The sequence below is a fragment of the Anolis carolinensis genome, chromosome 2 (genome assembly GCF_035594765.1).
Source record: "Anolis carolinensis isolate JA03-04 chromosome 2, rAnoCar3.1.pri, whole genome shotgun sequence".
Taxonomy (NCBI): domain Eukaryota; kingdom Metazoa; phylum Chordata; class Lepidosauria; order Squamata; family Dactyloidae; genus Anolis; species Anolis carolinensis.
Window position 1 is genome coordinate 285,774,636 of NC_085842.1, and position 14,887 is coordinate 285,789,522.

Genomic DNA, 14,887 nt, shown 5'->3' on the forward strand with positions numbered 1-14,887 from the left:
GGATACTTTGATTACACTATGTAACAAATTTTGAAAAACATTCTGTACCTGGTTTGAATGTGTTTTTTCCTGTTTAATTGTGCGGTACTTACTTTGAAAGTAGCTGTTACGCTCCAGAAACTTCTTTTTTATGGTTGCCACAAACTATGTTGAATTGGTGGAGACTCAATGAGATTTTTACTGAAAAACTATGGTAAAATGGGTTCTTCTCTGTGCAGTCTGACATGATAGTTGTTAGAGTGGTCCAGCATTTCTGTGTTCTCAAATAATATTCTGTATCCAGGTTGATTCATCAAGTGCTTTGCTATGGCGGACTTCTCTGGTTGAGTTAGTCTAGTGCCTTTCATGATCCTTGATTCGCGTTTGGGCAATGATGTGTTTAGTGATCCCTATGTAGACTTGTAGCTGCATGGTATACAGTAGATTCCTGCAGAGGTCAGAGGATCCTTCTTGTCCTTTGCTGAAGGTAGCATTTGTTGGATTTTCTTAGGGGTCTGTAGATAGTTGGTAGGTTATGTTTCTTCATCAGCTTCCCTGTGCAGTCAGTGGTTCCCTTGATGTATGGTAAGATCACTTTTCCTCTGGGTGGATCTTTGTCTTTACTCTCATGGCTTGCTCTTGGCCTAGCAGCTCTTCTGATGTCTGTGGTGGAGTATCCATTGACTTGTAGAGCCCAGTTTAGGTAGTTCAGTTCACCTTGAAGGAGGTGGGGTTCACAGATTATTTTTTGACAATCTGACTTGGGTGATGGTTCGAGTTTTTATGTAGATATTGATCAATGTGTGTAGGTTTTCTGTAAACAGTGTGACCCAATTGTTGATTGAGTTTGCGGATGACCAGGACCATTTAGAAATTACAGTTGTCCTTCATTTTCTTTTTCCATGGTGAATCGAATGTTTGGGTGGATGTTGTTGAGGTGGTCCAAGAACTTTTTGAGTCTTCTTCTCCATGGCTCCAAATGGCGAAGGTGTCACCCACAAATCTGAACCATAGAGTGGGCTTTTTTGTTGCTGTTTCCAGGGCTTGTTTTTCTACGTGTTCCATGTAGACATTTGTTATGACCGGGCTGAGAGGACTCAGTTTTTTGCAGGTTAATAAACTTCAAAAAAGGTTTTTTCAGTTTAATAAACTCCCCCCCCCCATGTTTTTATAATGGAACCAGTTAGAAAACGACATTTATAACCCAATGTACAATTATGCAGGTTTTTAATGTATATTTTAATTTTATTGTAATTTTTTAATCTTTGAACGACTTTTAAATCTGATGTAAACTGTTTTTTTATGTATATTGTAAGCCACCCTGAGTCCCCTGATGGGTGAGAAGGGTGGGGTAGAAGTGATGTAATAAATAAGTAAATAAAGGAACAAAAATTGTGTTGCGTAGTGTAGTGTTATATTTTAGGAGCCCCTGGTGCTGCAATGGACTAAACTGCTGAGCTGCTGAACTTGCTGACTGAAAAGTTGGCAGGTTTGAATCCGGGGAGCAGAGTGAGCTCCCCCTATTAGCCCCAGTTTCTGCCAACTTAGCCATTCGAAAACATGCCAATGTGAGTAGATCAATAAGTACCACTCTGGTGGGAAGGTAATGGCACTCCAAGCAGTCATGCCGGCCACATGACCTTGGAGGAGTCTACAGACAACGCCGGCTCTTCGGCTCAGAAATGGAGATGAACACCAACCCCCAGAGTTGGACATGACTAGACTTAATGTCAGGGGAAACCTTTACCTTTACTAGTGTTATCTTTTATATTTCCGGGAGTTGCAGTTTTACAATCTACAATTCCCAGGATTCCATAGCATTGAGCCAGGACATTTAGATGGGGTTCAAACTGCATTCATCCTACACTGTGGGTCGACCACAGGCATGGGCAAACTTGGGCCCTCCAGGTGTTTTGGACTTCATCTCCCACCATTCCTAACAGCCTACCGGCTGTTAGGAATGGTGGGAGTTGAAGTCCAAAACACCTGGAGGGCCCAAGTTTGCCCATGCCTGGTCTACCCAAAGAGCTTCCCACACACAAAAAAAAGTCGGTCAGGTGGTTTGGGCACCTGAGGCAGAGAAACCCTCGCCTCCGCTCTGCCAGAAAAGACACAGAGAGAGCTGTGCAGCCAATCGGCAGCCCCGAAGCCTCCCCTCGCCATTCAGCCCTCCTTCTTCCCTTCCTTTCCTCCTGGGCTCAAGGCTCAAAGCAGCAAAAAGCCCCTGCAAAAAGCCCACCCTCCGAATTCACCAGGAGAAGGGGAGCGCGGGGGTGGCAGAAAGACGCCTCTTGTCCCTTCTCAACCCGGGGTTCCTTTTCTCCTCTTCCCTTCTTCGTCCTCTGCTGCTCTTCCACGAATTCCTCCGGAGCCAAAAAAGACTCTCCACCTCTTCCTCCTCCTTCTCTTCCAGCCGCGGCTCTCCCAAGCAGGTAAGCGGGCAAAGAAGAGGTCCTAGTGGGCTCCACACTGTGGAATGAAGGCGGTTTGGCACCACTTTCAGCTGCTATGGATTCATCGGGTTGTAGCTTGACACCGTCTACCAACTATAGCCTTCTTTGCACCCACTGTCCTTCCTCTTTTTGTCCTCTGTGCACCCACTTTGTGGAATTTATTAATGCAGTTTGACGCCGCCTGAATTCCCACCGCTCCATGCGATGGAATCGTGGGAGTTGTGGCTCTTATTTTTTTACGAAGTCCGGAGCCTGTAGACTTAATGCAGCTTGACACTACAGTTGAGTCTCACTTATCCAACATAAACGGGCTGGCAGAACGTTGGATAAGCGAATATGTTGGATAATAAGGAGAGATTCAGGAAAAGCCTATTAAACGTCAAATTAGGTTATGATTATACAAATTAAGCACCAAAACATCATGTTATACAACAAATTTGACAGAAGAAGTACAGTAGAGTCTCACTTATCCAAGCCTCGCTTATCCAAGCCTCTGGATTATCCAAGCCATTTTTGCAGTCAATGTTTTCAATATATCATGATATTTTGGTGCTAAATTCGTAAATACAGTAATTACAACATAACATTACTGCGTATTGAACTGCTTTTTCTGTCAAATTTGTTGTAAAACATGATGTTTTGGTGCTTAATTTGTAAAATCATAACCTAATTTGATGTTTAATAGTCTTTTCCTTAATCCCTCCTTATTATCCAAGATATTCGCTTATCCAAGCTTCTGCCGGCCCGTTTAGCTTGGATAAGTGAGACTCTACTGTAGTTCAATACGCAGTAATGTTATGTTGTAATGACTGTATTTACGAATTTAGCACCAAAATATCACGATATATTGAAAACATTGAAGACAAAAATGCGTTGGATAATCCAGAACATTGGATAAGTGAGTGTTGGATAAGTGAGACTCTACTGTACTTTAGCCGGCATGGCTCAATGCTATGGGGTACTGGGAGTTGTAGTTCTACAAGGTCTTAGCTTTCACTGCCAAATAGTGCCGGTGCCTGACTGAACACACAGGATTCTTTGGCATTGAGCCGGGGCAGTACATGCCTCATCACACTACAGCATGAATCCTCTTTAAGTCCAGTTTCTGCCTCCTGCAGAATTCTGGGGTTTGTAGTTTGGTGAGGCCCAGGACCTGTCTGGCTGAGCTGTTTAAAGCCCCCTCTCTAAAGTGGATTTAAAGTTGATCCAAGCTCTAGTGTGATGAGGTCCTTAAAGTGGTGTCAGGTTGTGTTAATTTGGCAATTGTGGGTGCACCCTTAGAGCCAACATGATGTTATGGTTTTGAATCTTGGACTATGGGGTCAAATTGTGGAGTTAATGCAGCCTGGCCCCACTTCACCCGCCTTGATTCAGTGCTATGGAATCCTGAGAGTCATAGTTTTACATTGTTTTACAAGGCCATGAGCCTTCTCTGCCCAAGAGTGCTGGTGCCTCACCTAACTATAAATACCAGGATCTCCATAATGCTGATCAAGTGGTGTCAGTCTGCATTAATACCCATAGATCAGGCATGGGCAAACTTCAGCCCTCCGTGTATTTTGGTCTTCAACTCTCACAATTCCTAATAGCCGGTAGGCTGATAGGAATTGTGGGAGTTGAAGTCCAAAACATCCGGAGGGCCGAAGTTTGCCCATGTCTGCCATAGATGCATCCTGAGTCTCCTGAGTGTTCTGTGTGTATATATATGTATGTGACTTTGTTCCCAGACACGCTAAGAAGGTAGATTTCCACCAATTGATAGCATTAGTCAATATCATATGGTTAACTCTAAATCACTTCCCTGGAAATCAGTGGTGGTTGGGTGAGGGTATTGATTGTGAATGAATTTTATTGAGAGAGTTGGAAGTTAGTCGAAGGCTTTCATGGCCAGAATCACTGGGTTGCTGTGAGTTTTCCGGGCTGTATAGCCATGTTCCAGAAGCATTCTCTCCTGGTGTTTCACCCACATATGGCAGGCATTCTCAGAGGTTGTGAGGTCTGTTGGAAACTAGGCAAGGATATTCTTCCTTCCCATTTGCCTATTTTACATGGGACCCCCCTTATTTCCTTTGTAGATACTTCCCCAGCAGCAACTGATCCATCTAGCTGCGAAAATGCAATTGGGGAGTCAAGCACCATCTGCTGGCATTTCAGCGCTCCTGCTAGTTCCGGAGTTATAATGTTCCTAGAACAACCACAATCCACGAATGCCTTGCAGGTGGCCCGATTCTCTAGCCCCGAGATGCAGATTGGCACTACTATCATGCGTTTGTCCCGACTCACCAGTTTTTCCGAAGATTCTGGGGCTTGCACCTCCTCCTCCGCACGCCTCCCGGTTGCTGGCTTGGGTTTTGAGGGTTTTGGCGGCTCCCCCTTCCGTGCCCAACATTCTGCTGCTCGATGGCCCGTCTTCCCACACACAAAGCATCCCGGTTTAGGTTTGTTGTCGTCTCCTCTGGGGGGAATCCCCGGCCTCCCTCCGGACCTTTCCTGCTTCTTCGTTTCTCCTCGGCCTCTCGCCACCGGTCTCTGCTGGCCGCTGCTGCCCCTGAAGCGCTTCACTTGGGCTAGGGTGGACTCAACGCGCCCCGCTAGTTGAATCCATCCCTGGAGCATTTCGGGGTCATCTCTGTGCGCTGCCCAGCTGAAAACCTCGGGGCGTAGTCCCTCTTTAAATATTTCCACTTTGGTCACTTCAGACCACTCTGGTACCCTTTCCGCGAGGTGGAGGAATTCCTCTGCGTACTCGGGTACCGTTTTGTCCCTCTGCTTTATTCCTTTAAGCTGGTCTCGAGCCCTCAATTGCTCTAGCCGGTCTCTGAACCGGTTTTCCAGGGCGGCGAGGAAGCGGGGCACTGACCTCAGGCATGGGTCGCGTCTGGCATGTAGTTGCACATACCAGCTTGCAGCCCCTCTCTTTAGTGTGTTGCCGATGGCTCGAACTCTGCTTGCTTCGGAGGGGAATGTGTGTGCGTTGTCTTCCATGTATCCTCTGATGCTGATGAGGAAAAAGTTCAATTCAGCTGATTCCCCTCCGTATTCTAATTTGAGATCTTCCCTCCTTGGCATCCATTCTGCGGCCCGTTGATGCTGTCTGGGAGGCATGGGGAAGGGTTGCATCGGGTTTCCTTGGACGGCCCCTCTGAATACGCCGCGCCCCGCTCCGGTGGTCATTCTGCACGGCTCCCGAAATTCTGCCGCCGCTGTCGGCCCTTCCTCCCATCCGCATACGGGCCTCGCTGTAGCCCCCGCATCTCGTCTTCCCTCGTCGTACAGCACATTCTCCTCCTCTTCCTGGATCTCCTGCTCCTCTCCGCCTTCGTCTGCTAATCCACTGGACCCGATCCCTGGCCCCAGTGGTCTTTCCACCCCGACGCCCATCCGGGGGGTTGGGAGCTCTGTTGGAGATGGCGGCCTCAGAGTTCCCAGAGCTCGCTGGCGCTCCACTTCGCGTGCCATTCTGTCTCTGAACTCCAGCTCCTGCCAATATTCCTCGTCTCCCTCGCCCCTCGCCGCCACGGGACTCTGCGTTGATGCTCGCTGGCCCCTCTGGCTCCAATCTCCTTCTTTACTTGGCTCTCTCTCGGCGCCATATCGGATGGGCTCCTTTTGGAGGTTCTCTTCCAATAGTGGCACCAACCTCCCCACGGTTTCCGACAGCCTGGATAAATTTGTTTCCAGGATGGATAACCGCAGGGCCACGGTCTCCGGCATGCTTCCTCCGGATCCCCAACTGGTTTCTGCAGCCGCAGAGACGCCTCTTCCTCCTCTGGGAATCCTCTGGGTCACGCCGTCCGGCCTGGGGTACCCCGTAGAGGAAGCTATGGCTTGTAGCGTCTCTTCTCCCAACGGCCGGGCCCCTTGCAAAGGCCTCCCTGTTCCATTTGGGCTTTGATCTCCTTCTCCACTCATTATCACTTCACTGCGAATTCCGCAGGAGGGTGAGAACGGCATTCTCGACTTAAATGTCAGGCTCACTTCAAAGGACCAGTCTGAACGCAGATCAAAGATAGCTGCTCTCAAATCCAATCTTTATTGAAGAATACATGACTTTGGAAAAGTCGAGAATGACCTAATGTTTACATACACTCAATTTTATCACTTCTGATGCAACGTAATACCACACGCAAATATCATCATCAAACCCCACCCCCCTGGATCACATTACTACCATTCCCACACACTATATCAACTATGATTGTTTATACTTTCGAGCCTGAGTTCCCAGGCTCACTTTATCTTCTCCCGCCAGGTGCTTGCAGGATTATTTATGTTATGAAGTCAGATTCAGGGCTTGGAAATTCAGCCCTGGGATTTGGCTCCATGACACATAGGATTAGAGTGTATCTGATGAGCTTTGCTTCTTAAAACATACTAACCTGAAGTCATGCTGGGAATAGTCATTTCATTCATGCAAGCCTTAGAAGAATAAGTCTTCTTGATTTCCTTTGGACTTACTTCCAGATGTGTTTAGGCACATAACCAACAGAAAATACTGGAAGGGTTTGGTGGGCACTGACCTTGAGTTTTGGAGTTGTAGTTCACCTACATCCAGACTTCTCTGCCAAAGGGGTGTTTTCTGATGGTCTTTGGCAACCCCTCTGACACCCCCGTGACACCCCCAAGGGTCCCGACCCCCAGGTTGAGAAAGACTGCTGTAGGCCATCATGGCAGCAGTAGAGACCTTTTCAAGACTTAAATGCTATGCAAGATGGGGATTTTTCAAGAGGTGCTGTACTTCTTGGGGAAGATCAGCATTTTCTTCCTTAGCAGAATTCCTTTCAAAGGCTTCAATTAACATTAAATTAAATATTTAATTAAAAAGCAATCCTTCAATAGCTTCTTGGAGAAATTGAACTTTTAAAATAGCTTCTAATAATATCAATGGAGGCTTTTCAAAAAACCTCATTAAGGAACAGGAAAGATGCTGCAAACCATGATAATTTATTGCATTTTAAGAGACCTTCACATCCAAATGGTTTACTTAAATACAGACTGGATGCTCCCCTCTTCTTTCTTAGCATTACATTAGAGGTCACGTTTGATCCTTGGTGTCTCAGTGTCCTACTCCAACACTCAAACCACAGTATAATGCATATTGCAGCTTTTAGTGTCAGACAAACATGAGTAATATGAAGAAATCTTATGTTCCCCTGAAATGATCCTGTTACATATAGATAGAAATATAATTCTAAGTTTTTTAAAACATATGGACTGTGATGTTCTAGTTTGTGTAACATTTAACAGGAACTCTTTTCATCTTTCCATCAGGAAATATATATATTCTTAATCCAATGTTTCTCCAATTTAGGTAACATTTGAACAATCCTGGTCTTCAATTCAAAAACAGAAGATGGAAGAGTCCATAGAGCTTTCACCTGATGGGAACTCTCTAATAAAAGCTGTCTATCACAGAAGACTTCGTCTCACAAGATTGTTATTAGAAGGTGGGGCCTATATCAATGAAAGCAATGACCGTGGTGAAACCCCTTTAATGGTTGCTTGTAAAACAAACCATGTGGACCACCAGAGTGTCAGCAAAGTCAAAATGGTGAAATATCTTTTGGAAAATAAGGCAGACCCAAATATCCAGGACAAAACTGGAAAGACAGCCTTGATGCATGCATGTGTGCAGAAAGCTGGTCCTGAAATCATTTCCTTGCTGCTTAAAAGTGGAGCAGATGTGAGCTTGCAAGATCACTCTGGCAATTCAGTTCTTGTTTACTCAGTGAACTCAGAGGATAAAGAAACACTGAAAGTTCTTTTAGATGCTTGCAAGGCAAAAGGAAAGGAAGTGATAATCATTACAAAAGATAGGTCTCCATCTGGAAAACAACGAACAAGGCAATATTTGAATGTACCTCCACTTGACAGTGATGAATCTCAGTCTCTAGATTCTTGCACTTCCCCATCAGATGTAGAAGTTAAAACATCTCCATCTCTATCCACAAACACAAGCCAAAAAGAAAATGCTCTCTTTAGCTTTAAAGAAAATAATTATCCTGGAAGAAAGGAAGATTCACCTGAACCACAATCGCCTTCAAGGAAAACACACAATGGACCTCAAACGCAACATGCATTCTCCGAACCTTGGATGAAGTCCAATTCTTCAATAGTGGGACAGAATCAAATACGATCTTTACAAGAGGAGCTTCAGGATATAACACCTGAAGAAGAGCTGTATCTGAAAATTAACAGCCTAGCCCTGTCTAAGAGGTTTATCACTAGACATCACAGCATTGATATCAAAGACACCCTTAATTTCTTGAAAAACTTAGAGCAAACTTCCTCAAGAAAAATGTCCAGCGATGAGATAGGTTCTCATCTGATCTCCGGTGAGATAAATCGAAGTGAAATTCCTGTAGAGCAGAATTCAGATTCAGCCCAAACAAGTTTTGTATCCACTCTGAAAAGTATTGTTCACAGAAGAAATCTGGGGGCAAATCACTACAGTTCTGATTCACAGTTGACAACGAGCTTAAGCCCCCTTACAGAAGACAGCAAAATGCTCCTTGGAAAGAAAAAGCTTCTCTCCCAAACACCATCACTGTCATCTAGTTCCAGAGAACTGATTGAAAATATGCCTCCCACTTTCTTGAGCAGGAGAAATCATGCTATTTTAGAGAGACGGGGTTCAGACCACACCACTTTGTCCAGACCTGGATTTCTTCCTCCCTTAAATGTGAACCCGCATCCTCCATTTTCTGATATACACAAGATAAATTCATTTTCTTGTGGACAAAAAACCCTAATTCCAACAGCACCGGCTTACCCTAAGGACTTCAAAACTAAGACTCTCTTGACACGGAGGCAGTCGTTGCAAACTGAGCAGATAAAGCAGCTGGTGAATTTTTAGCTGATTACAAAGCAACAGCTGTACATGGCATTGTAACAACCTGAAGTATGAGAGTTGGCCGCCGAAGTTTCTACGTAACAAGGCAGCAGTTCCATATCTCTTACTCAGCACCAAACATTCTCCTTGAGCTTCAGCTGTGAAAAAGATGCTTTTATTGGCTATGGATAAAATATGATGCAAAATATTCTGCCTTCACCATAACTTCCATAGTAAGAAACTATGGGTATGATTCCCCACTGCTGCACAGCAAATATAACTACATTTTTTGGATGAGGCAAGACTTTGAGTTTGTTAATACTAAGCATTGTCTTTTATGAGACCAGTGGTGCTTTAACTAGTGTGTGACTATATTTCAGCAGCTATTAAGAGACTAAAACTCATGCAGCGCAATTGAGAATGGGACTATACTGTGGCAAAAGTTTCAGTATGTAGTTAAATGTACTTAAGCCCATGGATTTCAGTAGGCTTAGTCATACTTCACTGTGGACACAGTCTATTATTTTTATATCAAAGTATAATTTTTAAAAGGTAATTTTGTAAAGGCGAATGCACCTTGAGGAAAATTATATATATTTAGCAACAATTTTAAAGGTGGAGTGTATGAACCATAGAAAGTACAGCAGTGTAAAAAAGAACTATGATTTGATCTAGTTGTTGACCAATGGAGGAAATGGTTTAAAATTCAAAGTACTTTTTCTCAGTTTTACAAAGCAAATGTCCTCCTATTTAGCTCTTTGAAGCTTTTGGTGTTAATATACCAGTATATAAAATATTTATTTAATTTTTTCAAGAAGAAGTGGAGGTGATAAAAGTCAGCCAGAGCTACAGTATATTACATGATTGAGTGACTGAGCTCTGAAATGTATTGTTGGCATTCAGACTTATTCTGGTCCTGGTATTTAACAATATGGAACAAACTTTAAATGAATATGATGCGGGGGTGTGCAGAAATCTTACATTTTGGACACTTAAATAATACAGTAATTCCATGTTCTTATGGTGGCAAAGCTTTGACATTGATGAGATGAGAGGGGGAAAGCCCATAGAAGCATTAAGTTATTTATTAGTCCAAGTGCACTTTGAGTATGGTTTTTGTGAAAAGCATTGTAAAAAGAACACACTATGAAATTTATCCAGTTACATTATTGTGCTAATACAAAGCTCATTGTGCCAGTGGCTCTGTGTTTTCATAGTGGTATCAAAAGGGATGGTTGCAAGTGGTTGTGGAAGTGTCTTCCTATTAAGCTCTCATGCAGTTGCTTTGCAGAACCTTTTGGACAAAAGTGTAATCTGGTACAATTGCACTCAGGATTGTAGCTTGGCTAGTGTTATCTGAATTTATATCTAGTGTTTATCAATAGCACCTGGAGACCCACAGTTCATGTTTTTATGTGTCTTTATTTCTTGCTTTCCTTCTTAAAAGCCTTAGGATAAAACATTAGTGATGCTGGAAGAGATAAGGCATACATAAGAGGCAAGGAGGGGACTTGGAAGCCTTCTCTTCCTGTCACTCAAACTAATTCCTGTTGTCTTGTGTCTTTTGTGCGCAAACTAGATGTCCTATCTGCTTATATGGAAACTTTCCTCTTGTGGCTTCTCTCTATGTCTTCGTATATAGGTTGGAGTGACTGGTTTGAATTTTGTTTTGAGTTGTGCTTTAAAGAAGGCTACAAACTCTTAGGCAACACAAAAGCAGCTGTCAAGAAAATGTAGCTTGAATAGAGATATATAGTTACATAAGCACTATAAAATAGACTCATTATTTAATAGGAATATACTTTCCTGGTATAAGTGAATCTATCAAGTTTTACAAACAACACAGAACTGAATATTGCTAATGGAAAGCAAGAAAATTTGGTTAACTGTTGGAGTCAGAAAATAGAGGGGACTCAATACGTTTCTGACATTTTGAAAGAGCCACATGCTACCAGTTGTCACTGACTACAGAGATATGATTAATGCTACTTCTGGGGAAAAGTGTCTGACATTTAGGCTGACATTTAGAACATCAGTTCTCTTTCCCACCTCTGTAAAAGACAATGCTGTGGATGCTGTGAGAAACAGTAATGCTGTTTCACACAGCTTTCATCTGTAGAGCTTGCAAAAGGTGAGGAATAAAAAAGCACCTGCCACAATCCATTAAGACTCATCTGTATGAAAGAGCAACCCTCTCCCATGCGCAGACAATGAAGATGCTCCTGTGCTTCTGAACAAACGCCCACTTCCTGGGCATGATGCTCATCCCCGACTTCACTGAAACAACTAGGGGTGCATCTACATTGTAAAATTAATGCAGTTTGACACATTTTAACTGCCATATAATCATCATCATCATCTTTATTTATACCCCACCACCATCTCCCATAGGTCCTCAGGGCGGCTTACAAAATGACACACATATCTCCATCTCATGGTATCCTGGAAGTTGTAGTACTATAAGGCCGTCAGCCTTCTCTGCCAAAGAGTGTTGGTACCTCACTAAATTGTACATTCCATAATTCCATAACACAGCTAAAGTGGTGTCAAATTGTGATAATTCTACAGTGTAGATGTACCCTAGGTTTCTGTTTTGATGACACATCACCACCCAGAGTCACCTGGAACTACATGGAACTAAAACTGGAAAGGTGCCTGAATAAGAGCAATCAAAACAGGAGGGAAAGACTTTGCATATTGATACTGTACCTTAACTGATAACAACTACAGGTGTATATCAAAGGACCATGGCCAGAATTTGTCCCTTCAGTCTTCAATGTGTTCTCTGTGTGTATGTTTCCTGTGCTCCCTCTAATATCACATTTTTCTCAGCGTCCACATTCTTTTTCATCAGTATTTCTTCCAACAGAAACAATCTTCTGACACCATCTGACTTTTTACCCATTTCATTTGTGAGTCAAGACATGATACCATTGGTTAGTCATTACGGTGTAATAACTGTTTTTGCTGCAGTGGACAAATGGACATCCTCTTCTGGAAGTCGCTTTGCCCAATATTTTTCCCAGATGATCAATTGCCAATGTCATATTTTTGTTGTTCCCAATTCCTCGCCTAAATACGTTTTCCTACTTCACCACCAATGTGAATAATATCAGGAGACACTGAGATACATCTCTTTACCTCACTTCTAACCTTTCATAAAGAAAGAAAAGAGCAATGCCATTAATCATCAAGTTATCTATAGTCCTATTTTTATTTAGCCTAAATACACTTAAGACACAGATCCCATCTTATTTTGAAAGCCATCTCTAGTTAATACTTAGATGGAAGACTACTAACAAATACCATATGCTGTAGGTTATATTTCAGAGGAGGAAACCCCATGAGATATATAACCTACAGTTCCTGGTGTTTATAGTACGTGGTATTAGGTTCTAGTCAAGTCATAGTATCAGGAAGATCTTTCTAATATCTGGGAGATATTTTTAAAAACGGAATAGAAGGTGAAGTATACTATATTCTCTTCATCTGTCTGCAACTATGTCAAAAAAGAGGTAAATTCAATCAGGCATGTTTGTGAGAAGACCATGCTGGTTCTTAGTAATCACAGTAAAGTGTTGGAAAACTAAGTCACATTATCTGCCTTTTAATCTCTTATATTCTGATACTCTTGTGTGCATCGGACATTATGCCTCTAATAGCTTTGAAATTATATCCAAATGTTGAGCCTTTTTTTTCAAGCAAGCAGGAAAATGTTTTAGAGTTGCCCTAGACAGTCCAACTTGACTTCCAACTGTGGCCATGATGTGCTCAAGGAATGATTACTGATTATGTATACACAGAACACCATACAGTTCAAATATTTATGCGCTACTACTAATCATAGAATCATAGAATCATAGAATAGTAGAGTTGGAAGAGACCACATGGGCCATCTAGTCCAACCCCCTGCTAAGAAAAAGGAAATCGCATTCAAAGCACCCCCGACAGATGGCCATCCAGCCTCTGCTTAAAAGCCTCCAAGGAAGGAGCCTCCACCACGGCCCCGGGGAGAGAGTTCCACTGTCGAACAGCTCTCACAGTGAGGAAGTTCTTCCTGATGTTCAGGTGGAATCTCCTTTCCTGTAGTTTGAAGCCATTGTTCCGTGTCCTAGTCTGCAGGGCAGCAGAAAACAAGCTTGCTCCCTCCTCCCTATGACTTCCCTTCACGTATTTGTACATGGCTATCATGTCTCCTCTCAGTCTTCTCTTCTGCAGGCTAAACATGCCAAGCTCTTTAAGCCGCTCCTCATAGGGCTTGTTCTCCAGACCTTAATCATTTTAGTCGCCCTCCTCTGGACGCTTTCCAGCTTGTCAACATCTCCCTTCAACTGTGGTGCCCAAAATTGGACACAGTATTCCAGGTGTGGTCTGACCAAGGCAGAATAGAGGGGAAGCATAACTTCCCTGGATCTAGACGCTATTCCCCTATTGATGCAGGCCAGAATCCCATTGGCTTTTTTAGCAGCCGCATCACATTGTTGGCTCATGTTTAACTTGTTGTCCACGAGGACTCCAAGGTCTTTTTCGCACACACTGCTGTCAAGCCAGGCGTCCCCCATTCTGTATCTTTGATTTCCATTTTTTCTGCCGAAGTGAAGTATCTTGCATTTGTCCCTGTTGAACTTCATTTTGTTAGTTTTGGCCCATCTCTCTAGTCTGTCAAGATCGTTTTGAATTCTGCTCCTGTCTTCTGGAGTGTTAGCTATCCCTCCCAGTTTGGTGTCGTCTGCAAACTTGATGATCGTGCCTTCTAACCCTTCGTCTAAGTCGTTAATAAAGATGTTGAACAGAACCGGGCCCAGGACGGAGCCCTGCGGCACTCCACTTGTCACTTCTTTCCATGATGAAGACGACGCATTGTTTAAATTATTTAGGATTCTGCCCTTCTTTTCAGATTGGGACTCAAGACTAGTCACAACATGATTCAAAGCAGAGTTGTAAGGTTAAGCACGATTTAACCAATATTCATATTCATCATATTAAAACAGCCAGATAAAAGACCATGAGATGAAGAAAAAGGTACAGCATTCCCATTAAAAAATCCTTTTCAGTTGCCTGAAATCTTACTGAATAAAATTGTGTTTTTCTGCTAGTGGAAGAACAACAGATGAGGACATGTTATAGTTCTAGAATTAAACAGTAGAGAGAAAGGCCTCCCCAGAAGATGTTAAGACCCAAGCAAATACATACAGTATAGGGAAATAAGGGCCAGAACCCTGGAAGCGAGTTAGGGTAATGTCACTCAAATTTATGCTATCATAACCCACTTTTCCCATAGTTCCAGGTGCTGGGATCTAGTCTTAACTGCACAATGACCAAAATAACCCATGCACACCTTTCCAGTGAGGCAAAATACATACCCATCTAAGACTACCGTGTCTGCATCACTGAAAAGCAAAGGGAGCAGCAAAGACTTATTTCCAGCTATTGCAATGTGGTAGGCACCTTCTGGGAGATCTATGATTATGTCAAGCTAAAAGAAATGGCTGGCTGAATTTTTGTTGCTCTCTGTAGTCTACCAATCCAGAAATTGTGATCTTGAGGTAGCTGATATATAACTGCCCCCAATTATGAATTATGAACTGCAGCCCCCCTTAGATGGATCGCTAGCAGCACTATG

General features: G+C 43.2%; 2 protein-coding genes across 3 annotated transcripts in view; one reads left to right on the plus strand and one right to left on the minus strand.

Moving 5' to 3' along the window:
* The window catches only part of fam151b (family with sequence similarity 151 member B), a 57,736-nt gene that overhangs the window by 23,248 nt on the left and 19,601 nt on the right, over nucleotides 1–14,887 (minus strand). Inside the window, exon 6 of one of the 2 annotated variants that reach the window (XR_010003557.1) lies at nucleotides 14,628–14,724. Coding sequence is in view for 1 of the 2 variants with exons in the window: in XM_062972299.1 (XP_062828369.1) it covers nucleotides 14,682–14,724 (43 nt within the window). In the remaining variant the exon portion in view is untranslated. Of the gene's footprint in view, nucleotides 1–6,442; nucleotides 14,725–14,887 lie in introns of those variants that run through there. The other variant, XM_062972299.1, reaches the window with a different exon arrangement.
* Nucleotides 7,786–10,464, plus strand: ankrd34b (ankyrin repeat domain 34B). The gene has a single exon (XM_062972298.1). The coding sequence runs from the start codon at nucleotides 7,786–7,788 to the stop codon at nucleotides 9,286–9,288; it is 1,503 nt and encodes a 500-aa protein (XP_062828368.1). The 3' UTR covers nucleotides 9,289–10,464.